Source organism: Phoenix dactylifera, chromosome 3 (genome assembly GCF_009389715.1).
Source record: "Phoenix dactylifera cultivar Barhee BC4 chromosome 3, palm_55x_up_171113_PBpolish2nd_filt_p, whole genome shotgun sequence".
Classification (NCBI taxonomy): domain Eukaryota; kingdom Viridiplantae; phylum Streptophyta; class Magnoliopsida; order Arecales; family Arecaceae; genus Phoenix; species Phoenix dactylifera.
In genome coordinates this window covers 22889098-22915436 of record NC_052394.1, presented here as the reverse complement: position 1 = coordinate 22915436, position 26339 = coordinate 22889098, and the positions used below count along the sequence as shown (strand labels likewise).

General features: G+C 41.3%; 3 protein-coding genes and 1 long non-coding RNA gene across 6 annotated transcripts; 1 reads left to right on the top strand and 3 right to left on the bottom strand.

Annotated features, from left to right (window-relative positions):
* Nucleotides 1-1475: 1475 nt before the first annotated feature.
* On the bottom strand, nucleotides 1476-5045 carry LOC103716483 (receptor-like cytoplasmic kinase 176). The gene is made up of 6 exons (XM_039125042.1): nucleotides 4457-5045; nucleotides 3703-4031; nucleotides 3463-3598; nucleotides 3119-3261; nucleotides 2892-3015; nucleotides 1476-2217 (listed from the first exon to the last, which is right to left on the bottom strand). Exons 1-6 carry the CDS (start codon nucleotides 4518-4520, stop codon nucleotides 1760-1762), a joined length of 1254 nt encoding a protein of 417 aa, XP_038980970.1. The 5' UTR covers nucleotides 4521-5045; the 3' UTR covers nucleotides 1476-1759.
* Nucleotides 5046-7088: 2043 nt separating this feature from the next.
* Nucleotides 7089-15103, bottom strand: LOC103716485 (triosephosphate isomerase, cytosolic). Its single transcript, XM_008804503.4, has 9 exons — nucleotides 14949-15103; nucleotides 14393-14468; nucleotides 12517-12640; nucleotides 11129-11213; nucleotides 10017-10149; nucleotides 9567-9661; nucleotides 8358-8436; nucleotides 7932-8014; nucleotides 7089-7358 (listed from the first exon to the last, which is right to left on the bottom strand). Exons 1-9 carry the CDS (start codon nucleotides 14985-14987, stop codon nucleotides 7308-7310), a joined length of 765 nt encoding a protein of 254 aa, XP_008802725.1. The 5' UTR covers nucleotides 14988-15103; the 3' UTR covers nucleotides 7089-7307.
* Nucleotides 11485-12510, bottom strand: LOC113463350. The gene is made up of 2 exons (XR_003387453.2): nucleotides 12196-12510; nucleotides 11485-12116 (listed from the first exon to the last, which is right to left on the bottom strand). It is a non-coding gene; the product is annotated as an uncharacterized LOC113463350 (long non-coding RNA).
* A 5507-nt stretch (nucleotides 15104-20610) lies between the features above and the next one.
* LOC103716486 (transcription factor AS1-like) lies at nucleotides 20611-23833 on the top strand. 3 transcript variants are annotated; one of them, XM_008804505.3, is made up of 3 exons: nucleotides 20611-20802; nucleotides 22251-22349; nucleotides 22456-23833. In XM_008804505.3, the coding sequence occupies exon 3, from the start codon at nucleotides 22557-22559 to the stop codon at nucleotides 23583-23585; it is 1029 nt and encodes a 342-aa protein (XP_008802727.2). In that variant the 5' UTR covers nucleotides 20611-20802; nucleotides 22251-22349; nucleotides 22456-22556; the 3' UTR covers nucleotides 23586-23833. The 3 variants fall into 3 exon arrangements, with proteins under 3 accessions (XP_008802727.2, XP_008802728.2, XP_008802726.2); XM_008804504.3 differs by having other exon boundaries at nucleotides 20613-20802; nucleotides 22513-23833; XM_008804506.3 differs by lacking the exon at nucleotides 22251-22349 and having other exon boundaries at nucleotides 22513-23833.
* The last annotated feature ends 2506 nt before the right edge of the window (nucleotides 23834-26339 follow it).

The window sequence follows — 26339 nt, the reverse complement described above, 5'->3', positions numbered from 1 at the left end:
CCCCTCCCAACCGCCCCCCACCTTCTTTCTCTAGAGATCCTGTGCATGATGAATGTGTTGAAGATTGCTTTCTTAGTTCCAAGCTTTGATGGGTGGCGTTTGTCAGATGAGACTGCACCCGGCCAAGTGGAGGCTTATTAGTGTAGTTGAATATGCATACGGCTGGCTTTGCCCCATTGATACCCGCTATTCTTTGGGTACCATAAGCATTTTAGGGGGGCTTTGTGCATCTAGTCTACTTTGAACTCGACTTTAAGGTCCCTAAATCCCACTTGACGTGCTAAAGATGAGGTAGTTTATTATGTTGAATAATTTATTTTTGGGCATTTGGTTAGAGAAAGAGGTGTAGGAATAAATAAGTGCACGAGTTTTTGTGATTATTGAAGAATAAAATTACTCACTTTTTGGTGAATTTAAAGAGTAATTGGGTACAATCGCAAATGGGAGGAAATAAGTTCATTTGGGTGAGAAAAAAATATCCAAATAAGTGGCCTTATTTGAACACGGCTGTACCATGACGTCTTGGGGCGTTTGGTTGGACAATCCCCTTGGAGGATGGTCTCCCGTTTATCCCGTCTATCAGTTGCACCTTTAGAGAAAATGATCTGAGTTTATGAGGATGCTATTATCGTAATTAACTTTGCATATGGCGATTTTTGTTATTTACCGATCAGAACACATTTGTACATTCTGTATCTGTTTTGTATTTATATTGGTTAAAAATAAATATGAATATGAATTATTGTATTTGATCAATAAGTGCGTTCCATAATAGTATTTGCTTAATAAAAACAGATACGAGTATCAATGTATGCTGTCATCAGATTTTGATAGGTTTTCAACTCTGACCGTGAGGCTCAATTTTATACACCAAGACTTCTTATGCATACTCTTTTTGGGTGGGATTTTCTAGAACTAAATACAGCTGTCTCATATGATTCAAAATCTAAATTAGTGGATATACAAAATTAATTTTAAATAGCTTTGGAACATATATTCGCTTCTAATGCATGATTTTTTATTTTTTTATTATTTTGAAATCTTGACTTTATATCTAAATGTTTAATAGTAATTCATGATATTTTTTTAAAAAAGTCATCCAATATTCTTAGTATTAGTTATCCTATATTCATGGTATCTAGTAGTAGCCATCTATTACTTTAACTAGTCTTTGATTAATTGGGGTGTTGTATCACCCCTTAAGATCATCTTGCCAACATGCCAAAAGGACTCCTGTATACATTCCCTAGGGTTGATTTCTAGCGAACGGTCCAGTGAGGGATATGATTATGGTCCTAAATTCCTAGCGAATCCATTCGTTGAAGAAGGATATTGGGCTACTATCGATGGGCTTGCATTAGCCATGGAAAAGAAATACTAAAGCAAACTAGATTAGATTAGAAGTAATTCTTCAGCTCTGGGGAAAAAGTACGCATCACAAAAAGTCTGCTCTACGGAGAATTTACATGCCGAGATAACTGAGAACGGTCAGCCCCAGATAAGAGAGGAACAAAAACTCTTTCATCTGCCGAGTATATATATCTAACATTATAAGCTCCTGGTAGTCATGACATTCTGATCCGAGACGTCTCCTGTAGTGGTGATGGTGAAATACCTTTCTGATACATCATACAGTATAAGAAGAGTAGCACCAAGTAGCTATACAATAATAACACATAGGCATATAATTACAACAACTGAGCTCAAGTATTACCCGATCCTCCAGAAGCCTTCGGCACCCCCACCATGGATCGCTCGGCTAGGAACGAAGAGGTGAAGCCGATGGTCTCGGATATGCAACTTTTCTAGTCCCAGCCTCTTCCAAACTTCTATGGCCCAGCTTGTGGCCGCTGCTCCCAAGGCTCCTAGAACTCGCTTTTGGTTCAGACTGAGAATGTTTTGCAGCGTCCTTGTTGTCCTGAAGCTGTTCCAACGTTGATACCACTTCATCCATGGTGGGTCTGAACTTGGCTTCTGTGGATAGGCAATGTAATGCAAGTGCAGCAGCCTTCTGTGCTGCTGCTAGCGAATACTGCCCCTCGAGCCGGGTATCCAAGACGCGAAATATCTTGCGTTTATGCGTGAGGTAAGGCCTTGCCCATTCTACCAGATTATGCTCTCCAGGTGGGCGATTCTTGTCGATGGCACGTCGTCCGGATAACATTTCTAGAAGAACGACTCCGAAGCTAAACACGTCACTCTTGGCAGTTAGATGACCTACAAAATTGGAACCATGTACTCTACAGTCAGGGCTTCAGAATGTAATGAAAAGGAATGAAGCACATCACGCGATTCACCTAGCGAAAACCGTGCATAGAAAGTCAGCAGACCATAGAATGGAAATGTGCTCCATACAACCGAGCTGTAAACATTGAAAACTCACACACCATTCGACTTTGAATCAAGGCGCCAACTTCTATATACAGATGATCAAACTGTGTATGCATCTGTCTGTGGGCACGTGCGATAAGGTTCTGTAGTTACAAAGAGTTTTATTCTAAAGCCCGGATTTCGATTGAGGTTATGACAAAATTTAGAAAAATACAGTATATCTAATCATAGCATTGGCAATTTATTAGGAATTGAAGTTCAATAAGTATCGGTTCACATACAAATTTTGTTTTGTTAATCTCACATATGATGTGTGTGACCGGACCTAGTTTTGCATTCTTTTTTGTTAACATATCAGACAAATGCTCAATACCTAACAAGCAGTCTCTGATCTGTCTAGACTTCAATAGAGGAGTGTGGGGTATTGCAGATCGAGCAGCAAGTCTCAAAAGAGTTGCGCGTAAACAAAACTTCAAAGTCAAACTTTCCCATGGCATTCTAAATATAAAGCTAACCAAGTTTATGTAAGAGTGATAATAAGCGGTCAGCTGGAAAAATACCAGTTGCAAGATATTCGGGAGCCGCATATCCATATGTCCCGATAACCCTGGTAGAGACATGGGTCTTGTCACCAGTAGGACCATCCTTTGCCAATCCAAAATCAGAAAGCTTTGCGTTGTAGTTCTGCAGCCAAGAAACAGAATTTATTGGAAAGGTGCGTTTACTGTCGTTTCAATGGGGCACAAATATATAAACGCAGAACACCAAGGTTTATAGCTTCACGTACCGAATCAAGGAGGACATTGGAAGTCTTAAAGTCACGATATATGACTTTTGTTTCGGCACCATGAAGATAAGCCAGTCCCTTGGCAGCTCCAAGTGCAACCTTCATTCGAAGGTTCCAAGGTAGAGGTTGGAAGTATGACCCCCCTGCATCACCATTTCATCCCAGCAACCAGGAGTTATTTACCATCTAAGAAAACCACAACGGACCATTAGCATTTCCAAAACACGCCGGGGACATGCTACATCCGACAAGGATTCCATTTCCTCCACTCAAACATAAAGCACCCATCCAGTACCATGAGAAGCAAATTCAAAAGGAAGACCGCAGGCTAAAAGCAGGCTTACTTCTGAAAAGATGGTTCTCCAAGCTTCCGCGTGACATGAACTCGTAGACCAGCAGGCGGTGTTCGTCCTCCGAGCAATATCCGATTAATCTCACAAGATTGGGATGGTACAGCTGACCCAGGTAATTGACTTCTGCCTACGGAAACGAAAACGAAAGAAATTGCAACTCAGAATATGCAGCAATTCTGCCGCGTTTTGGCAAGACAGCCCTGCTGTAGAGAAACAAGGAATTATACTCACCAACCATTCCCTATGACCCTGGAAACCTTCATGGTTGAGCCTTTTCGCAGCGATGACCATCCCAGTCCCAGGCTTGGATGCTGTCAATGCATGCTCATCGATCCATCCCTTGAAGACAGAACCGAAGCCCCCCTCTCCCAATACGCTATCGGGGCGGAAATTCCTGGTGGCGGTTTTGAGATCACTGAAGGTGAAGCACCTCAGCTTGGAAGATTGCAAGATCTCATCCTCGCTACGAGAAGTCAGAGCCACGGAAGATGAGGATGCCCGGCTGCTAGAACCACTCATCAACCCATTTCCGTCTTTGCTATTATTCCTAGAGTTTACACCTGCAAGCGCCAAACAAGACTTATTCCTTCAAATTGCGCCATCTCGCGAGAAAAGATCCCATAGACAATAAAGTAATATGAGATGATCCTGTCATCCCCTAAAATCCGGTCTAAGAGAAGAACCCATCAAGTTAAAGTAACCTTTCGCAAGATCACCGCCCAAATCTATAGCCCAAGAGAATCGAAAGACCCAAACAACTCAAGCACGCAGGCAAAATAAATGATCATGAAACTTTCTAATTAAACTAGCTGACTGATAGCAAGCAACAAATATTTTTAAATTGAAGTATAACTCTCTAAACAGATCAAAGCGCAACAATCTCAACTTAAAGACCCCCCAAAAATGGATAAAGTCATCCAAAAAACCATAGCCAAGCATCAAGAGGCCTCGAAAACCAAAAAGCCTCACCACTTCATCATCATACCTGAAGCTGAAGCGCTGTGGCAGGGGCTCTCCGCCTTGATCCTCGCGCTCCAGCAGTTCCCCATCAACAAGAACCTGAACAAAGATGCGCAACCAAACGAGAGGAGTCCGCCGCCAGATCCGCAACCAATACCACCGGATCCGGCCACCAGACGTTCTTCCCCAAACTGCAACAATCCCCGACCACCCACCCACCCCCAATTCGACGCCCTTTAAACCTCAACACACAAGAATACGAGTGGGAAAAGGCGACGCCGACCACACGCGAGATCTGCCTCGCCGTACAGATCTCCAGTCGCCAAATCTAAGAAACGTGCCCTCCGAATCAAGAAAGAGAACCGATTCCGATCCTATCTTCAGAAAAAAGATCAAAGTGAACCAGCTAGAATCCAAGAGAAAGAGAAGCGCGGGCGAGCCAGGTCGAAGCTACGGCTTCGCCCTTCCTCGAGATCCTCGAGTCTCCGAGAGAGAGAGAGAGAGAGAGAGAGAGAGAGGGAGAGGGTTTAGGGAAGATGAGGGGAAATTAATGGCGGGCGCTTGCCCTGCTAAAGTGCCCGACCGCCCATCCAGATGAGACATTGACTCCTCTAATTCTACGGTCGTACTGCTCTCGTGGCCGGTAGAGAAATAGAGCAAATTGGGCGTGAGTATATCGGATTCGATATTCATGGAACTGTTCAGCGTTCCAGATACGGCCCTGTGGTGTGCTGGCCGTTGGATTTCGATATGATGGATGATTGATGGCTCGTGTGCGAACCTCGTTGCGCTGGCTTGGCGTCAACGTGGATAGCGTGTCTCGTGATGTCAGATTTGGAGGGAATGTACGGCTGCGATCTCGTGGATTAGTGCGTCGTGTTGACGTGATGGATCCGGTGGGAACGGGGATCCCGGACATGGAGCGGTGTGAAGGCGTGGGCTTGCCGCCGACCAACGGTGGGCGGCACCCAACGTTTTCTCGAAGAAGACGACAAACTTGACGACGAGCAGCTTCACCAATTTTTTCCACGCTGGAGAGGACTCACGTGTGTAACTACGGGGCCCACCGAGCTACGAAAAGTCCTTGGGAGGATGCCGGTTGCCGGGGCCATCTTGTCATTGGAAAGAAGGGGGCATATGCGTGGAAACAATGGAGAAATGGGAGGGAGGGCCCTTTTCGAGTGCTCCCTTGGGCGGGGACAAAAACTTTTCGGCATCCTAATTCCTACCTTTTGGATTGCTAATTGTGGATATCCATCCAGATGGAAAGCTGGAATCTGGGAAAGCTAATTGTGGTGGATTTGTTCGCCCCTTCACCAAGGCTTTTTTTGTGTTTTATGCTTCTACGTAACCTCGTGGAAGAAGAAGAAGAGTCTCCTTTTTTATTATTTTTTTGAAAGAAGCCTCGTGGAGGAAGAGCCCAACGGCAGTGGAGGACACCAGTTGCATGAGTAATGATGATTCATGAGGAGTTCAAATCTGCGGACAGCAGAAACAATTATGACTCTTCTTTTGCGGTTTAAATAATATTTTTTTCTTTAAAACCCTCCGTTCCTATAAAATTAATTTTAATGGCAGTGTATATACATTATACGAAAAATGGTGAGAATCACGGACAACATGAAGGGGACTGAATTATACTGTATATACATTATGGGCTTCACATATTTATTTAGAGGATGATTCTATAATATTTATCAGATGGCTTACAGATTTGCCTTCTACTGAGGGTGGGATTCATCCATTTCTATAGAATTGTTGGAGAGTAATGCCACCAATTGGATGGTATTGTACATAGCAAACCATACTACAGGATCTACTCTATGCAATTCTTTTTTTGTTTAATTTAAATCACCCGAATGTAATTAAAAAAAAAAAAAGGGGTGCAGTCATGGGTTTGCATGCAAACACGGCGGTCTTTGGAAGGGGACCCTCGACAGTTAGTGGCACGGGTTCATGATCCCCTTCTGTATAATTTTAAGTTTATAGTTGCTTCCCCTGCTCTATTTGATTTCTCCTGGAACCGTTTTTATCCTGAAGCAAAACAAGCAGCTGATTATATGGCGAATATAGCAGCCAATCTCTTAACCCCTGCAAGCTGGAATTCTGGTTTCCCACCCGAGCCTTTTTTTTTTTATTTTTACAACACAAATATTCTGAATATTTTCGCATGGATATAGAAGCTGAAGCGGCTGGACGGATCTGAAATTTCTGGTCAGACAGAACTAGATTTCACATGTTAAGATAAATCTGGATCCCGAGTATGGCGACGTATCTTTTTCGCTGTCGAAAAAGATCCCGATAATGTTGAATGCATCCCTCAGGTCCACATCCACCGGGAGGCACAAGAAATGGCGCATCATCTTCCATAGCCAAGTACGTGATATGACAACAGATTCAATAATCGTTCACTGATATGACTATAGATACACATCACCTTTGATGCGATGGTTACATGAACGGATGCCTTCACCACGCTGTTCCCCCAATTTCAGACTCGACCTTCAGAGAAATATATTATCACCCTTTCCATAGTCGCTGCAGATTTTTTGCTGAAGAGAAGCATCTATTGTGATAATATTTGCGACATAGTCAAGTTCATGGCTTTGTTGTAAGCGCCAAGGTGCAAGATTGGGTGTCTCGCAATTTTTTTTTCAAAAAAGCAAATCCAGAGAACCTCTTTCCCTGTCAGTGCGGTATATTTAAACTTATATTTGTAAATTACAACAGATTTTATTCATACTTCCAGCCTTGTGAAACTGTCTCACATCATGTTTCAGGTAGGATACTACAAAAGTCAAGATGACATTCGGAACTCATATGTTCTTAAAGCAATATGACAAAGTTTACCCTGATTAGAAAGAGTACAACTTCTTCTATGCGGATGACTTGACTGTAGCAGATTTGATGATGTCCACAAATTCAGGCTGCAAGAGTAGAAGGGAAAAAAAAATCTTATAGACAAAAACAAGGGTGGACCGTTAAATCATGAACAGTAAGTAGACTTATAGATAAGCCAATTTTCTCTCACGGCCAGGTATACATTGCTCCACCACAGCATATCAACTAGCGACGAACATATAAGGGCCACGATTGGTGTCATCCATCAGAACTTGTTACATAAGGGCAGGATGACCATCATGAATTAAAAGATTACAGTGATGTCTTAAACGGCAAGGTTGCTATTCAGAAGAATTATCACTGATAAACTTGAATCAATTGTACCACATCAAATATAGGTGGATACACCCGTCAGCCATGTCTGAGAATAAGTTAGTTAACAGTTATGGTTATGCAGAACAGCTTGCTTGCCGTTCATGGTAGTGTGCAGATTCAAAGTTTTTTGTTCCCAGCGATTAGGCTATAAGCTTCAGCTGAAGCACATAACCGGTGTGACCAGGTGTTCCATTCTTTAAAGATTTTGTTGCTCTTTTTTCCAATAATCAATTTCTAGATTTCATTAAAGGGAAAAAAATCAAATTTCTTCAAGAAAAAAATACCTTCAAAGAAGCTCCACCCACAAGAAATCCATCAACATCCGGCTGCGCAGCCAATTCTTTGCAGTTTGCTCCACTTACAGAACCTGCAATGAAATAGATACAATATAAGGAATCAACTAAAAAGCAGAAAAGTTCTCCATGTCTTTACAGGCACAACATTTCGAATGCATACAAGCAGAAAATCCATAATGGAACCGTAACAACTAAGCCTCGTCCCAGTTATCTATGATCATCTTCAAGAATCCACATGTGCAAGAATTCCAGTTTAGAGTTACCTCTTAATAGGAATACTTCAAGATTCATTAAGCAAACCTCAATACGTAAATGTTTGCATCCAATTATTACATATGCATAAGAAGAAATCTGCATATAGTGGTGCAATTTGCAAAACTAAAGTATTTGCCAACACATTTGAAGAGCATGTACCTCCATATATGATCCTAGTCGATGCAGCAACTTCAGCACTCACATTTGCATGAAGCCACTTCCTCAAGCCACAGTGCACCTGGAATTTTATTGATATTACAGTACATGAGCATATGGATTATAGACATGCCGTGTACTTGATTCAACTTCGGCAATAGGCAGTTAAATATGACAAAAGATTCATTACAAGGACATGATATATCATTTATTGCAAGGCGCTTGCATGTACTAATGAGGCATGGTGGTGCTCATTTAGAATAAAAATGCTAGGCACCAAAGGAAGCATCAGCATGACTGACTGCAACTCGGAAGATGAATAAAGCTTTAAAATACTTAACTAATTGTTTGTCTAAATCTAGAAATATGTTTTATGATAGCAAATGGTAGCTCTAAATATACTACAAATGACCTACCTTGGCAGGAATGTACTGATCATAATCAAATCATTGCACATGCTTTGTTCTAGCAGAAACTGTACAGGATGAAACATTGTTATTAGGTATATTTTAGCTTGTTTCTTGAAGATAGATTGAGGGCACACAAAAATGGTGAAAACATAAAAGAGGCAAATCTTCTAGGGCAAGAAACACCGATGGAAACAAAAGTATCAAAATACAGGACCTTAAAAAAAAGAAAAGAAAAGAAAGCATGCCTTGCAATTTTCCCCCGCACTGATCAGCACACACAAGTTACCCAGGAAGTGAAACGTTTCTCTTAGACATGATGTTTGAGTATATGATAATGATAAATTGATAACCTTGCCATTGCTCTAGTAAAAACACTTAAACTTCTCTCTACAGTTGATAAATAAACAACAATACCATATGTTTAACTCTGAGCACAACAAGCAACAATTATTTGAAGAGGCATATCAAACAACACCCTGAATTCCAAAACATACTTAATAATGATAAAGAAGTCGATAACCAGTGATAGGATACATGTATTACAACTAACAGAACAACATCATGAAGACGGCAAGGAATAAGTCACCCCATTTTGAGTCTCAAACGAGTACAATTGATATCAACAAGGTAGCATGCATTCAAGTGACAATCATATGCAAGAAAGATGACAGGTTAGGCCAGAAACTGAAAAAAATGTAATACATTACCATGTTTCTTGTCAAAGTAATATTCTATGAACAAAGGTAACATAAAAACATGGTATAAGAGGCATAAATAACCATGTAAGGCACCCAGCACATACTTCCTGAGCCTGAGCTGGAGTTGCAACCTTGCCAGTGCCAATGGCCCAAACTGGCTCATAGGCCACTACGACATTGGTCCAATCTGATATCCTATCTGCAAGACAAAAACAGTATAGCAAATCACCATTGAGAAAAACGATATGGAATCTGTTATATCACAAATGATAACAGTCAAAATACAACATGGACTACAATTATTTAACTCATAATATATCTTGATACAGAATACCATTTACTCCTAACATGGTTCGAGTATGGGAGGGCCATATTTTGCAGATTAAACACAACCCAATAAAATCATAGCTGATGTCATCAATAAGTCCAAACTACTGCAAAGTAAGGTTGATAAACAGGTGTCCCACAACAATGCAAAGCAACAATATCAAAAAGAATAAGTGGTTCAAAAGAGGGAACAGTAATTTCTAAAATTTGAAGTAGAGGGAAATTGCCTGCAATTGCTTTTGTTTGTGCAGCAACAACATCCATAGTTGATCCTGATTCTCGCTGCTCAAGAGTCTCACCAACACAAGCAATCACCTTCAGACCTTGCGAAAGTGCATATGCAACTTTATCTCCAACAAACTGCCATTAGATAGAGGCGAGGAATAAGGTTTCTTTTTTCCAAATCAAAAACAGGAAATAAGGAAGCCTGCAAAAAGTTGTGAGATTAAGGCATTCTGTGACAACTCATTGGGTGAAAAAAATATAAATGAGGTTAAAAGTTACATTTGACACAAATTGCCAGGCCCGGGATTGGGAAACCAGATTCTTGGTTAGAGTAGATAGGTTTTCCAGCTTGCCTGTAGTTTGCATCCCATAACATAATATATATATATAGATATATATTAAGCAATGAATTGCTACCCAGGAAACTGAACTAAATTTAGATACAGGAAGTGGGAATTTGGCAGCCACAGGTCAAGGAATGAAGACCAACCAGAGCAAGTTAGGCAACTTACACCAAAAGATAATATAATGAAAGTAGATGTCCCAATATTTAATCTGGAAAAAAGTTATTGTAGTAGTAGAAGCTTTGAAGAAATGCAATGACATGTTATACTGAAGAAAAAATGTAACACTTTGATCTTCAAACCACATAATAACACACCAAAGTGGTGCTCTATGTATTTATACATGATGTAACAGGTTTGACAACATGGAGGAATAGTTAACTGCGATAACTAAAAGGTCATAATTTGGAATTGTGAAATAACGTCTGAGAGTTAAAAGGAAATGAAAATGAAGTAGGAAAGCGGGGAAGTGTTGAAGAAAAGGTAAGCAAAAAAGAGGTAAAAAGTGCCGTTCCAACTGTTGCATTTTCACTGGTACATTTTCTTTCTTATCGGATCAAATCTTTTCCAAAAAAAGGGCATATAATATACATACATATATATTTATATATGTGTGTGTGTGTGTGTGTGTATTTATATATATAAGATGATAAAGATGTTTATCATGCACAATATGAGTATGGATTTACAAAGCACCATTAACTAATGCATTGTACAAGCTATATATGTGACTGCATTCAAAACACATAGATGCCCTTCATGGAACTCACATCATTAGCTTCACGTAACAATTGCCGCCGCTCAGAGTGACCCAATATGACATAAGGAATGCCAAGATTAACAAGCATTTCTGCACTGCATGAGTGAAAAATAGAATTAATGTGGAGAGCAGTAAAAAGTGAAGAAAAATATTCGAGTCCCAAGACAAATGCTATAGCTAACAGAGCAAAATAATGAGCCATAGTTGCACATTTACATGCATTCAATATCTAAAGAACATATGAATCCGAAGAAGCAATCAAAATTGTCAACGTGTTCATAGATAATGTTCTTCACAAATGAAGATGAAGGCAGAGGGAGTTAGACTGCAGATATTTTTTAATATACGCATTTTTGAACTAATAAAGTTAACGATTAGATGGCTTCATCTGAACATCTATCTTCTTGTCTTTGAGTGGTTGTGGTGGTACTGGCCAACTGAGGCATAGGCTCAGGTCTTGACAAGTTGCCTCAGATAAGTCTTAAAATCATACATATAGTACATCTATAGAGTATCACATTGAATGCACAACCTCCTTTGTGCATAAAACCAATATATACAATTGAAAAGAACTCTCGCTCTGTAAGATTGAAGTATGATGGGCATCAGAAAGGATATTTTGGATAGAGTTCCTCCAAGATTAAACTTTTCTAGAAGACTATAGGCAAAATAGATAGGTGACCAAGGGGCCTTCTAGGCCCAACAGGTGCCTAGATGTCAAGACAACCCCATAACAATAAATGCAAAAGCCTAAGAAATATAAAAGGAAACATAAAAATATTATTATAATCTAACAAATGAAATATAACGTATCAAATAAGATGAAGTCAGTCAAAGAAAAGCCAATGTGGCAACAATAATACTAGTTCATAAATTGATCTCATTCTCCAGACATAATCATGATGCTGAATTTCAAGGCAGGAACCTATACCGCGATTGAATAACCCTGCCTAAGGCACCAACACTGCCAAGGCTGCAGTCTTTCAAAAATATTTTAACTGCAATCATGGTTTGCCAGAATTTATGATTTAGTCTGAATACAAACCATTAATATGTAAGACTTGATCACAGGGATACCAGTCTTTGAGCTTTGATCGTAGTCAATCTCCCAGCTACATTGAAACTCATAAGCTAAAATGGTGTCAGATCCTCCCAAGAACCACAAAATTAGTAGCACAAGAGTCTGCGAAAATCTGTCCTTGTTAACAAAGAATACAATTATGCCCACAGGATCAAAGTCGTGACAAAAAGGGCCATAATAATGTGAAATTCTCTAAGTTTACTTCAAAATTCAACAGCAGTACTTTGTTAGATTGACAATGTGAAGCCCGGAACGGTGAATTAGATCTGATAAACATATCAAAGAAAGGAATCATTTACAATAAACTCATCTCTTACCTGACTTCACCGGTGAAAGCACCGCCTTTCCTCACCCAGCAATTTTGCGCAGCAATATTAAAATCAGATCGCAACAAACCTTTTACCAAGGTAAGGAACACAAATGGAGGGCTCACAACAACCTCTGCAAGAAAAACCATTTGGTGTATTAAGTATTGCATGTTTTTATAATGGGTGTATGTTTTTATAAGATCATCAATTCGCGTAGTTCAATTTTATATAAAATGAGTAAATTAACAGCAAACCAAAGACTTTATGTGGTAATGGAAAATCACAGTGGACCCAATAAGTATTAGACTAATGGGCTCATGACTACCGAAAAGTACTATAGAGGGAGGGGGGGGGGGCGCAAAATAACAGTGTGAAATTTTGCCACTTAATCACTTATAACTGCCCTCAATTATAATTTCTCTGTGCTTTTTTCAGATGATGAGAGAGATTGTGTGAGTGATAAAATTGTATGATATCTCATTAGCCTGGACCAGGTAAACAAGATTTCAGATTAAGAGCTAACAAATAAGATACACATGACCCTACTTTAGGACAGACCGTCACACCATTTGCAATCCCAACATTAAAAGTTCAAACACGATGAACAAGCCAGGGAATCTCTTAATGACATATTCTGAATTCCAGCAAACATGAACTTCAATATGAGTGACTGTAGAGGAACATGAAAAATGGCCGGGCAATTTTGAACCATCTAGAGTAAGTGGCCTATGTTCTCCTAAAAAATATCATCATGAAACAATCGCATAACAATCTGAACTTAAATACTTTTGAAATGCCTGGGAAATTATAAAGTGCCTATTGGGCTAAATCCAGTGGGATAGGCCAGGATTGGAACACAATATGAAGGGAGGGAGGGAGTGGAGAGAAAGGAACTCTTTTTTTTTTTGGGTAATCCCGTTGCAAGCGGGACGTCCCCCGCACTCTGCTCCCTCCCTTCCTACATGACTGGCTCGATCCCTGGGCTATTCCACTGGATTCTGCAGGATAGTTCCCAAACAGGCCCTAAAAGATATAAATGCACAAGCCACCTCTTTTCTAGTTGAGGTAGCAAACTACTTTCCACGCTGCAGTCCAGCATGCATAGTCACCAATTCATGCACATGCATGTCTGATGGAACTTAAAATCAAATAATATTTAGGATGCTAGCTGAAAACTTTATCAATCTTTATATGTGATGCCAGTTCCCTAGACTTAGAAAGTTTTCTTCTTAATCTCTTTCTTTCTATATTAGCTTCCCTAAAATTATCTTGCAATACATAGTCTCAGGTTGCATAAGCATATCAAGAGGCTGAATGGTATAATAGTAGCCCATTATTTACCCTTAAACCAGTCGACATTTCCATCTAAAGATATAATAAGACAGCCTTAAGAGCAAATGCTGTGTAGTCCTATTCTCAACCAGCAAAATCCACCTAAGATGTAAGAATAGAATTTCACATGACATTAAAGACTAGAGAACTTCATACATTACGATTCCAAGTGCCAGAGAACAGCTTTTCTTCTTGAGAAAATAAAGCATTGTTAGAGAAGAAAAGAGTGCAAATGAATGATAAGTGTCTGTCTTGCCTGGTGGAAATGGGTCATGGGAATCAAGTGGCAGGACATCGCAAACAATTTGTACATGCAAACAGCATTAAAGTGGAGTCACGATACTAACTTCCAGATGTCCATGAGATTGTTATAGCAAAGAAAAATTCACATAAAATCCACCTCATAATGAAGTTTAAGCTATATCATACTCAACATACACAATGAAATAACTATGTTTTACATCTGATATTAGGCGCAAAATTTCCTATCAATAATATGATGATGATATCAAATAAAACATATAGATAAAGTCCATGAGTATCATATCCATACCCACAACATCCTCGGAGGGTACTTCAGCCTCATTCAAGGTAGTGACAATCTTCTTAACTTCATCGGTTGTCCCATTCTGCATGGAGTTCCAATGGTAACCGCATTTTAGCATGAACCGAATTATGAAAATTATAAATATCCCCACGTACCTCGAATAAAAGCTACAATTTCAGCTAAAAATACAAAAAAAAGAGAAAATGGAAGAAAAAAAAAACTGCATGAAGATCGACTATGACTAAGTCCTATAAATCCGTCAAACAATTAGAGAGCAAATCTCGCAGGCATAAAAAAATCGGGGGAAAAATGAAAACCCAAGTAAAATAGAACAGTTCAAGAAAACAGTTTCCGTTGATCGGATGTTGCCATCCGATTTCAAACATCCAAATCCTAAGATCGAACGCCCGGAACCCTAAAGTCGAGCAGATCCGGCGGAAAGTAGTGCCGGAACCAGATGAATTCTAAGAATCGAACTTAAAATAACTGCAGCAAGAATAAAATTCTAAAAACAGATCTGAGAGTTGAAAAAAAGAGAAATTTGATGGAAAAAAAATCTTACGCATTTCCAGTTGCCGCCAACGAAAAATTTTCTGCCCATATTTGTTCGAAACTCGGAGACTCGGTGATGGGATTTTGGGTTGGGTTTAGAACAAAAGGTTGGAGAAGGTATATCCGAGGACGAGTGGCCTGGAAAAGATGGGGGAGGGGATTAGATCGGGAACAGAGATCTGATCTCCGCCGTTCGATTTTTTTTGGGATGATAGAGATTAAATCCGGTGGATCGCGAACCCATGGGCGCGTGTACATCGTGGGCGCGGTGGAAGCGGGTTCGGCTTGTTGTTGCCCCGGTTTTGTGAAATTCGGCTGGCTGTTTCTCGAGCACAGCGAACGCCTCTTCGGACCCAAGGCCAGGCAAGCAGACCGGGAACCGTCCAAGCCCGGCCCAATGTTTTGGGTCTACGTAAAGCCTTCGTACGTCAAAAAGAGAGCCCAAGTTCGAGTAGGCCTGTAGGCCCCGTTTTCTGCCAACAAGAGAGCTTAGTTGGTTCTTTAGCCTGTGTTTTTTATTCCTTTTTCTCCTTTTTTTTTTTTTTTCTTTTTTCTTTTTTCTTTCCTTCTCCCTCCCCCTGATAAAGCCAGGGCCTGAGTCAAGATATTAGCGATAACTCTATCAAAGAAGACAAAACTAACATCGAAGTTGCAGTTCTCTCCAACTATTGTGATTGACTACTCGCCCAAAATGTAGAAATGTGATTATGTGATTGGTAAGTCCTTGTCTAGAGAACCAATTAACTGTTTTATTGCCATTTTTGTACACCTATTTCACTTAAATGTCAAAATTGTCTGAATGAACGAGCCGTGGTTCACTGGACCTTGTGAAGAGAAATCATCTCAAGGAAATATAGATTAAATGCTTATCTTGACATAACAGGATTCCTTGATGCAACCTTATGCATAGCCTACTCTTGCTATTATCTTTTGTCCATCATCAGTGATGGAACTCGAAATAGCATAAGGAGGTATGATTGTAACATACTTTCTTGAAGAAGATCCTAATATATTGGTGAAGAAACTTTCTTTTTTCAGATATTTTCTCTCGAAAATCGAACCCTCCGAGACCTTCATTTCCAGCTGCCCAATCTTGACCAATATGTTTCCATCTTAAAGTCTCTTTCTACCCAGATGGACATACATCAACATGCATGGAATTATTTTTTGTGTACTGAACATTTTTCTCAATGTTATTATAGATAACAACCTAGAGATGATTTTATTTACCATAAGAACATTATGTGAACAGTATCTTGCCTTCAGATAGAAATATTCTTCCTTAGTAACTTCATGGCATTGCTCATTATGACAATGCTAAGTGGAGCTCGTTCTGAAGTCTAAGATCCTTTCCTTTTTAGAGTTTTTATGGTTCGTTTATCCTGGACAGAAAAAAAAAAAACAAATATCCTCATAAACATAGCAGGAAGAGTGCTGTTTGTTTGCAAGCAAGAGGCATTAACATGCATCCCATGGCCGTGTAATCTTAGCCCGTACAACTTAAGAATTAGCAATCTTGAAACATTAGAGGCACAACTAAGTTGGTCACAGATCAATAGAACTGAAGATTTACATTAAGTCAAAATAAGAATTGAGGCACTAACATGCATATATTTTGAGATACACCCGCACGAAAATTATCGCTCAATGCATTATTATTTAATAAACAATGTCAATTCTATCAGAGATAATAACGTGGCTTTTATTTTTTTGTGGCTATAACCATTATAAAAATATTTCACTTTTGGCGGCACTCTCGAGCAGTACGTGATGCTTTTTTTTTTCCTGATTTGAATGTTGGTTGTCATGTCCATATGCATTTCCTGACCATAAATTACAAGCGTTCGAATCAAGGAATTACTAGAAGAAAGAAACACTATTATTTCCAAATATAGTATTTAAAGGTATTCCATGCAAACCTGGCGAATGCTTCATTGAATCATTGATGTGGCGGGTAATCTGAGGTTTGGGCGCCATGGTAAACATTTGATTAGCCATGGAACGACGAATAAGTCGTACATCGCCGTCACTATCTGAGTTTTTTGGGCGTGGGTTTTTGCCTTCTGGTCCCATAAACTACTTGCCAATTCCATCGTACGAAAGGGGTTGCAAAACTTGTTACACCGGTAACTGTTACAAGATATCATAATTAGATGGTTATTTATGTTGACATCTAGTCATGTAGAGATATTTGCACAACTAGAGATCGTCAATACCTTGTTCAGGAACAACTTGGAGATCATGAGCTATCACTTTCTATTAACAATCGTCACTTATCTTCGTTTTTTTCCACATTTCCTCGTGAGAGGAAGAATTGTATGCGCATGCAACCCATTTAAAACGGCAAGGGGAAGCTCAAACAGCAAAAGATGTTGTCCCCTTTGCTTGCAAAATGAGGCCCCTTTGATTCCAAATGGTGGCAAAATTCAAATGCTCATTGTGCTCATTTTCATAGTTTAGGCGCTGCTGCGCATCTAAATATTGCCTAAAGCTGCCATTGGGATCCATAGTTTAGCCGGACTTTGGTACACGAAGGCCCACCGAAACTAACATACGGCAATGTTAGTTGAAATCGAGGAGGAAGGCAAGATTGATCGGAAAAAAAAGTTCATTTATCGAAAAACTTTCGACGGAAACGATCGATGCTTAAGTCAGAGATCTAGTACAAAAGATAGAATGAATGTAGAGGAGGATAGCATTGCTTATCTGAGGGTCCCCTTGCTATATTTATATATAGGACAAGAGCAGTGTCCGTTGTCTAGTTTATTGGGTAGTATTATAACCGCTTGATAATAACTAACCATGCCTTAACCACATGGGACAGCTATCCACAATTGATAGGTGATGGTCATTTCACCTCGGTCAATCCTAAGGCGAAAAAGGTTAGAAAAGGTGAGGATGAGTGGATAGCCAATATTCTCCCCATGAACCTCTCTTCGTGGGATTGGTAGATGGACTAGATTCAATGGACATCAGATCTAAATCTTAAGGCACATATATGGTGGATAACAGGATGCCCATCCTTGTTTAGATTCCTAAGGGCTCGTTTGGTTCGTGAGAAGCATTTTTCCTCTTAGAAATATGATTCCTGAAAAATAAATTCCTAGGAAGAGGATGCCTAGAAAAGTACTTTTGGCATGTTTGGTTGATTATGGAAAAATGACAAATTTCCAAAGTGCTTATGTTTGGTTGGCCATCCATTTTCCCAGGAAAGTTATGTATAATTCCTATTTTGCTCTTAATAAAAATTAGGTTTTTAATGCCTCTTTAATGCTTCTTTAATGCTGAAGGGTCTTTTTGGGAAAAAATAAAAATGGAGTGATCATGGAAAAGTAACTTTCTCATGTTTCTCATGGAAAAGATTTTTCCATGAAATATAGAAATTATATTTTCATGGTAATACAACTTTTATGTCTCTCTCTTTTGAAAACTCCAACCAAATAAGAGGCATCTTATTATTTTTTCATTGACCGCATTTTTCTCCAATTTTTTTTCCGCGAAGCAAACGGGTACTAATAGTTTAAAAACAAGAGGGGGTTATATATTTGGTCGGTGGTCATTGGACTGGTACACTGTCCATCTAATAATTTCTCCACCCCTTCCTCCCGGACGCCCAAAAAAAAAAAAAGTGCGTAAAATAGTACAAGAAATTGTCAAACCACGGGCATTAGATAAGTTGGCTAGCCCTACGTTACAGGATGGTTAATAGAAGCCCAAGTGGCATAGCTTTCCTCCCGTTTGAATCACAATGATCTCATTTTCAGAAAATTAAACTCCTGCAGATTGATTCTATTCTCGGAGATTAAAAAAAAAAAAAATCAACAATGTAGCTGTTACGGCAAGGAAAAGAAAACAAAACAAAACAAAGAAGCAGTGTCACGTGATCATATCAGGCATGATATTTTCACTCATGGCTTCAACGCCGAGGCTCCGATCAAATCAGATCCGGCCCGGGACCATTCACCAGCGGAGGACACGGTCGGTCAGACCAACTTAGAACCTACCCATTAAATACTTCAATCCGGCCTACGAATCTAGATCGTTATCCTGGATATCCGTCCAATTAGCAAGTCTAGACTTGGGCGGTCCACCCACGCCTCCATGTAGAGCCACAGCATGGACCATAACCTGACCCGAAACGCTACAATCGGAATGGGTTTCACGTGACCCTACCAGTGAACGCATCCCAGTAACGTGGCTTCTTCTCAGCATTTTACGATGACACGATGCAGCGAGGTAAGTCGGACGCCGTGACCCTGCTCAGGCTTCCCTAACGGGCCAGATTCCCCTCGCGGGGCCCACGGCCTATGACATGTGAAACAGTAGACAGGGCCCGGGGTCCCAATGGAGACGGACCACGTCATCGGACAGCGTCGGAAGCTGGCATGGAGCGGGCGCGGACCGGGGGACCGATGGGCGCCCCTCGCCGTACTTCGGTCTTCTACCCAGGCGGTAGAAAAAACGAGGGCCGCGACGTTACCACTCGCTGACACCTCGAGAGGAGTGGGCGGGTGGTCAAGTCCACATCGCGTTGTCTCCTTGTGCCGCGAAACACGGACTGCAGTCGCCTCTCCTCCCCTTATCTCTCTAATGATGCTATCGCCGAGAGGAGACGAAGATCCCGTCCGTACCGGGGCGGAGATCGCGACTTCCCCCGAGCGCGGTAATTCCAAGTCCGCTCCCCAGAAAAGGAGCCAGGAGCGTACGTGGCAGCTGGGGTTAAGATCTAAGTGGGGACCGTCACCCGACCGCTTTTTATGCTTCTTGACCGGCTTTTGCTGTTCTGGTTATCGGTCGGACTCGCGTCTTCTGAGACCCCTGCGCTAATTAAGTGCGGACGTTAGAGGTTAACCTCCGTACACGTTCTGCTCGCTCATTAATTGGGGTTCAGTTGTATCTTTCGCGACATATACCGTTGGATCACGCAGCAGCTACTTCAAAAACTGTGCAGATGGATCATTAAAAAATTGTAGTGTTTTAAGATCTGTGCAAAATGCCGTGTCCTTGATATCGCAAGGCAGATCCGTCATTCTAATTGCCAGCGCGGAGAGAGCGAGCGAACTCGACTCCCAGGGTCCATGCACCTCCGGTATTCTCACCTCCCCGTTCCATGCTCCCCTCCCCCGTTTTTTTTTTTTTTTTGGTTGGGGGGGGGGGGGGGGGGGTGAAGTGAGAGTTATCAGATGAAGATATCAAAATATGTTTACCGTTGTCCTCTATCCGCTCCGTTTAAGGTAAGAATGCCGAAGCAATTAAGCATCAGCTGTCTTCTCACGGACAGCAATCAGCTCGACGTAATAACTCGGTATTATCCGATTTGTTGCCATATGGACCTCATTAAGACTGTGTGACTACAATGTGACACGTCATCAAAGAATGGTGTATGGTGTGCTTTCCCCAGCTCTCGATCTTTCCCTCTGTCGGGTACCGCGAAAAGACGTAACGGAAGGCTTTATTATGTCCTTTTTTTGATTTTTCTCGCCTTGATGAACGTCGCGCTGCTCCCGAGGATGACGCCAGCACATTCCCCTCTGAGATCACCACCGACCGACCGCAAAAACTCCACCCTTCCCTTCCAAGTAACTGGGCCCCACCTTGCTCCCCCCTTTCGCCCCCGCAACCCTTCGTCTTTTCCCTTCCGCGTGCCCTTCTTTTACGCTGCTGCCAGGGCCCCCGCTGTTTATATCCCACCATCTCATCTGTTCCCATTCTCCTCTCCCTCCCTCTCTCTCTCTCTCTCTCTCTCCTCTACTATTCCCTCCATCATTTCTCTAAGCTTCTCATCTCTCCTCATTACTCTTGGCCTTTGCTTCTTGGTGGCCTCTGGATTTTAAGGAAGACGGCGCTAGCATTTTTCTTGAGCTGTAAGTATCTCTTTACCTTGCTATCTCTTTTTTTGTAGTTGTACTTGTGGCTAACTATCACTTATTTGTGAATCTTTACAAATTAAAGTTAACATTATTTTTAGTTAACCAAGCGGAAGGAAGGTAACGTGGCACGTAGTAAGTCTAGCTGCTCTGTTTCTCTAGTCTTTTACTTAGTACGTTGGTATAATATTTGGTAGGGTACGATCTGGGTTTTTTTTTTTTTTTGATAGGATCTGAGCTTATTTAACTGCAGCAATTAGCATCTTGTCAGGAGATTGAAACGATTATATGGAAAGATATGGCGCCTTGGGCTCAAATGGTTTCTTGTCTTCGTAGAAATACATTTCTATGGTTTTAGACCTCGTTTTAGTTTCTCCAGGATGGACAATTTAATTTACAATTATAATGTTTCTTGTCAACTAAACTTGCTTCCGAATCTGTTGGATCTACCGCGGATCCATGTTTTTTTTTGGCCTTTTGACGTGTCCACGGATCCATGTCGACTTACTTATTCCTTCATTTTAAAAATTGTATCCTCGTAATTTAATCAAGAAACTAGCGGTTGCAAGATGGACCTAGTTGACCTGTAGACCCTCATTTACTTAAATTCTTTCTATAGATGATCTGTGTTGTTAAAGTTAGCTTAATCTGATGATGATGATATAAAATTTTGCAAATCTTTGCTCTAGATCACAGATATAAGAGCTAATGCGAAGGAAAAAAAGAGAGTCAAAATTTATACCGCACCATTTTTGAGTGTTCTGTGCTACCTGCTTGATTTTTTAATATATATATGTACATGTACGTACGTACGTACGTACGTACATATATTTTATTCTAGTTGTTGAAAACAATTACACTAATGCAGTTATATCTGTAGATTAGGACATCCATTTGGTGATGTTTACTCATTTCCTCGCAAAATCATTTCCTCGCACGCCTGCTGCTTTCTTGCTAAGCAAATTTTAATTCATCCCCGTTTTCATCTTCGCTTAATAAACACAACCATGTAACACGCCAGATAAAAGCATTGGTGATCATCAGCCCATGTCCTCTTAAGATTCTTTTCCTACTTGTTTTTGGTCATCTTCCCTTCTCTAGATGCATGTATCCGTCCGTCTCATCTTTGCCGGTTTGCCTTTCTTTTTTTTGTGTGTGTGAGTGTGTGTACACAGACAAGAAGCCATCTTAATGCCTTATATAAGGATTTCGTTCAGTAGATGGATTATTCCTGAATACTATTCTGAGATGTTGATATATGTTTCATTTTTGATGGATTTATTCTTGAATACTGTTTGTATGATGCTCGCCACCTTGGCTAACTGAATGATCATGTGCTTCTGTGATTATCTGTCATTGTTATGAGTGTTCGCCGGTTGTCTGAAAGCCTACTCCTCCACGTCCTTCGGATGCTTTTTTATATATATTTTTTGATGGATGTGCAGAAGATTTGGAGTCTATTGGTAATGGATGAATGCTAGAGTCTAGAAGCATTCATATACTGTGTTCAATCCTTCTCAGCCCAGATTCTTGCGCCTGCTTTGGTAGTGCCTCAGAATGTGTCTTTTTGCTAGCTTTCATTAGTATTTTTTCATGGTTATTTATGTATCTTCATAATTTGTTGCTATGAAACTCTTTTTGAACCATTAGGATTCTTGGACCAGCTGCTGTTATCATGTCAAGATATTCTGGCTGCCTTTGTTTCAGATACGTTATGAGGAATTCGAGGGGATGGGCGGAGGCCACTGCAAATGAAGGAAAGGCAGCGCTGGAGATCTGAAGAGGACGCAATCTTGCGCGCATACGTGAGGCAGTATGGACCCCGGGAGTGGAACTTTGTGTCCCAGCGAATGAATGTGCCGCTTCACAGGGATGCCAAATCCTGCTTGGAGAGGTGGAAGAACTACCTTAAGCCAGGGATCAAGAAGGGATCTCTTACTGAGGAGGAGCAGCGCCTTGTAATCAAGCTCCAGGCCAAGCACGGTAACAAGTGGAAGAAGATTGCCTCCGAGGTCCCGGGCCGCACCGCCAAGAGGCTCGGCAAGTGGTGGGAAGTCTTCAAGGAGAAGCAGCAGAGGGAGCAAAGAGAGAGCAGCAAACCTGTTTTGAGCTCCTTGGAGCAGGGAAAATACGATCGCATTCTCGAGAACTTTGCAGAGAAGCTGGTTAAAGAGCGCCGGATCTCCCCACTGCTCATGGCTACACCACTACTTCCTCCATGGCTTTCGAACTCCAATAGCTCCCACAGACCGTCCTCGCCTTCTGTGACTCTAACTCTCTCTTCTTCCACCGTGCCTCCTGCATCGATACCCTGGTTTCAAACAGAACGAGGAGCGCACAATACTCTGGGCTTGGCTGGTTCACAGCAGAACACGGTATCAGGAGTTCCTTCAGTTGATGGCCGGATAGTCTCAGAGCTGGTAGAGTGCTGCAGAGAGTTAGAAGAAGGGCATAGAGCTTGGGCGGCGCACAAGAAGGAAGCAGCATGGAGGCTGAAGAGGGTCGAGCTGCAGCTGGAGTCGGAGAAGGCTTGCAGGAGGAGGGAGAAGATTGAGGAGATCGAGGCTAAGGTCAGGGCGCTCCGGGAGGAGCAGCAGCGGGCGCTGGAGAGGATTGAAGCAGAGTACAAGGAGCAGATCCTAGGATTGGGCAGGGATGCTGAAGCTAAGGAACAGAAATTAGCAGAGCAGTGGGCAGCGAAGCACATGCAGCTGACCAAGTTTCTTGAACAGATGGGTTGTCGTCAATGGTCGGGGACCGAGATCAATGGTCGTCGGTGAGGTGAATTATAGTAGGAAGAAGGCAAGTTTTGAGGTCGCTTGAATCTGACCTTCTGGTCCTGTTTGATTGTTCCCTTCTCTTTATAGAACCGAGCACTAGTTGATCAATGTGTTGTTGTGATTTAAGTTTTGCCAGCCAATTAGTATGGTAAAAGTATCTGTTCTAGTTTGCCAGCGGACAAAGGAGACGACCATGTTCGATCTTCCTGCTCTTTATCTCAATAATTTTGAAGTACACTATTTCAATTCGCCAGTCTTGTTCGATTCGGATTTCCTTGTGCTGTATGCATGCTTCATCGAGCTTGCTTTGTTATTGCAAAACATCATATGATTTTTGAGGCTATTGCAAGCAAGAATCCTTCTCCATGTCGATGATCTGCCTCTAGAGGTTAAATGGTGGTGTTGTAGATGAAGACAAATTTGTGAAAAAGCTGGAAAATGAAGTCCTGCTCCCCTCCCCAGAAAACAAAATCTTGCTTCATGGAGATGGCCTACCTCCAATGGCAGTACAGTTGAAGTCAATTGTCAACTTATCTGAGCGTGCTCGTAGGCATTATGTCTCGTTAGTTAAGCTATTGCTGTTGGAAATTTTAATTGATTTTTTTTTTTTTGGAAAGGTTCATTTTTTATTGAACTAAAAAAGGAGTGGATTTTAAAATGCAATCTAATAATTTCTTATCTGCAGTTGCGCCGCGTGGATGTTGGGCGTGGGTGCGGGTGTATTTAAATTTAGATTTAAATTAGACTTACTCGTGCATCATACTGTAAGTATTACTCGTTTTCCATCCGCGTGCTGTCTCTATTAAAGTCTTTATTGAGACAGTCGCGAAGGTCGTAATAGGCTTACCTGAACCGAGCTTATATAAAAGTCCCACGTTCTTGGCCTTGAGCATAAGATAGAACACCTTGTGTGAGTTAGCGAAACCTTCTCCTTTTTATGAGTTAGCCTGCATTGTGCCTTTTTTCTAATCTTCCTCTCCTATTTTCTAATTTCTCCCTGCTCTCTTCCCCTTTTTCTTCTTGGGCAATAGGAGTCGTTTGTGTCATATCTCCACAGATCATGCTTGTGATCGGAGGATAATTCAGGTTGGGATGAATTCATGGTACATTGGAGATGATCTCCCAATATACATGCATGAGGGGGCTGAATTCGTTCTTAGGATTATCTTCACATGCCTTCTACTAATTACTCTATGTAGGACTAAACCTCGCACATAATCCTCAATATATTCTCCCTTTACGTATGAGCCAATAAAAACTTCCTCAATGCATTGCTCTTCGATCAAGGCTTTTGCCTTTTTTTTTGTTTTTCTTTTTTTTAGTGCACTACTTGCATGCCACTTTTCACTGCACCAAACATTTACAAGAGTATTCTCTTCTAAGAATCATGCCCGAGTCTGCATTCAAACCAACACACCTATACTCCATCAAGTCCACTTGCCGCATCCACCTGACATACTGCAGCCGCATAACTTTGTTCTAACAGCTTGCATGTTGTGTTTTTTTTCCTCGAGAGCCACCAATTCTTGCACCTTGGTAGTCTCAAGAGTTCCATTGGATTTCACTCATCATCTCTGATACCACTTGTTGGAAAGACAGAAAGTCGGAACCAAGGAACTTGATTTATATGTTGGAACTTAAATTGATCCAACAAATTAAGTTGTTAAATTTTAGGCTTAATCATGCATATCATTCTTCTACCTCCCATTGATAATTTTATATAACAAAGAAATCTAATAGGGAAAGGAACAAACTTTATCTTTGTTCCTCTTGCTTTTGCCAGATTGCCTCTCCCTTGCAGTTGTCGTCAGGCCCGTTGGCAGATTACACTCCTCTAGTCGCCGCTGCCGTCGCACCACCCGCTGTCGCGGTCCCTTCACCGGCACATGCGCAGCGCTGCCCTCTCCTGGCGCGTTCCCCGCCATTGGTACGTCCATGGTGGCGGCGGCGTCCCCCGCCGTTGGTGCGTCCATGGTGGCGGCGTCCCCCACCGCCAAGGCCACGAGCACCAACTCGCCGCCTTGCGGCAAAGCGTCCAAGAGGGCCTTGCAGTCCTCAGGGTCGAGTTCGGGGGAGGGCTCGAGCTCATCGTCGGAGGGGATTCCGTCGAGGTGGCCGGAGAGAATTTGGAATATTCGCGCGAGAGGGGAGTCCAGGAGGTCCCTCTTCGGAATCTTGGATGAAGGCTGCGGGGCGGCCGACATGGGTGTGTCCGTGTGTGATGGTGATGAATGGCTGGTGATGGTGCGAGCTACAATAGGCGGCCACGAGGCGGCAAGTGGGGGCTCAAGGATCTTCTTCTCTCTGTCCCCCTTTTCTTATATTAAAATATTGAGATTTTATGGTCTATTCATATTTTATTTAGTTATTATTAGTGATGCATGCTGTATAAACACTTGCGCCATATTTCTTGCAAACTTATCACAGCTCTGTTCTTACTATATATATTATAAATTGGTCGATTATGTTTTGTTGATTCCTTATTCATATTAAAAAATTATGGCATCTAATAAAAAAAAATGTGCCAATTTGACATGTCTAAGTGTGTGGTGAGATTTCGGATTGTTAAATTCCAGATGGTCAGTCAGTAAGCAACAACTGTGATGAGGGTTTTGTTGGCAGTTGATGTAGTGAAATGGCAATGGTTATTAAGCAAATTTGGATTGTATTAGTTTTGTTCGAGAACTTTGAATGTATCTCTATCTAATCTACCATACATGACCAGATGTTTTAATGTAGTGAGATATACACAAG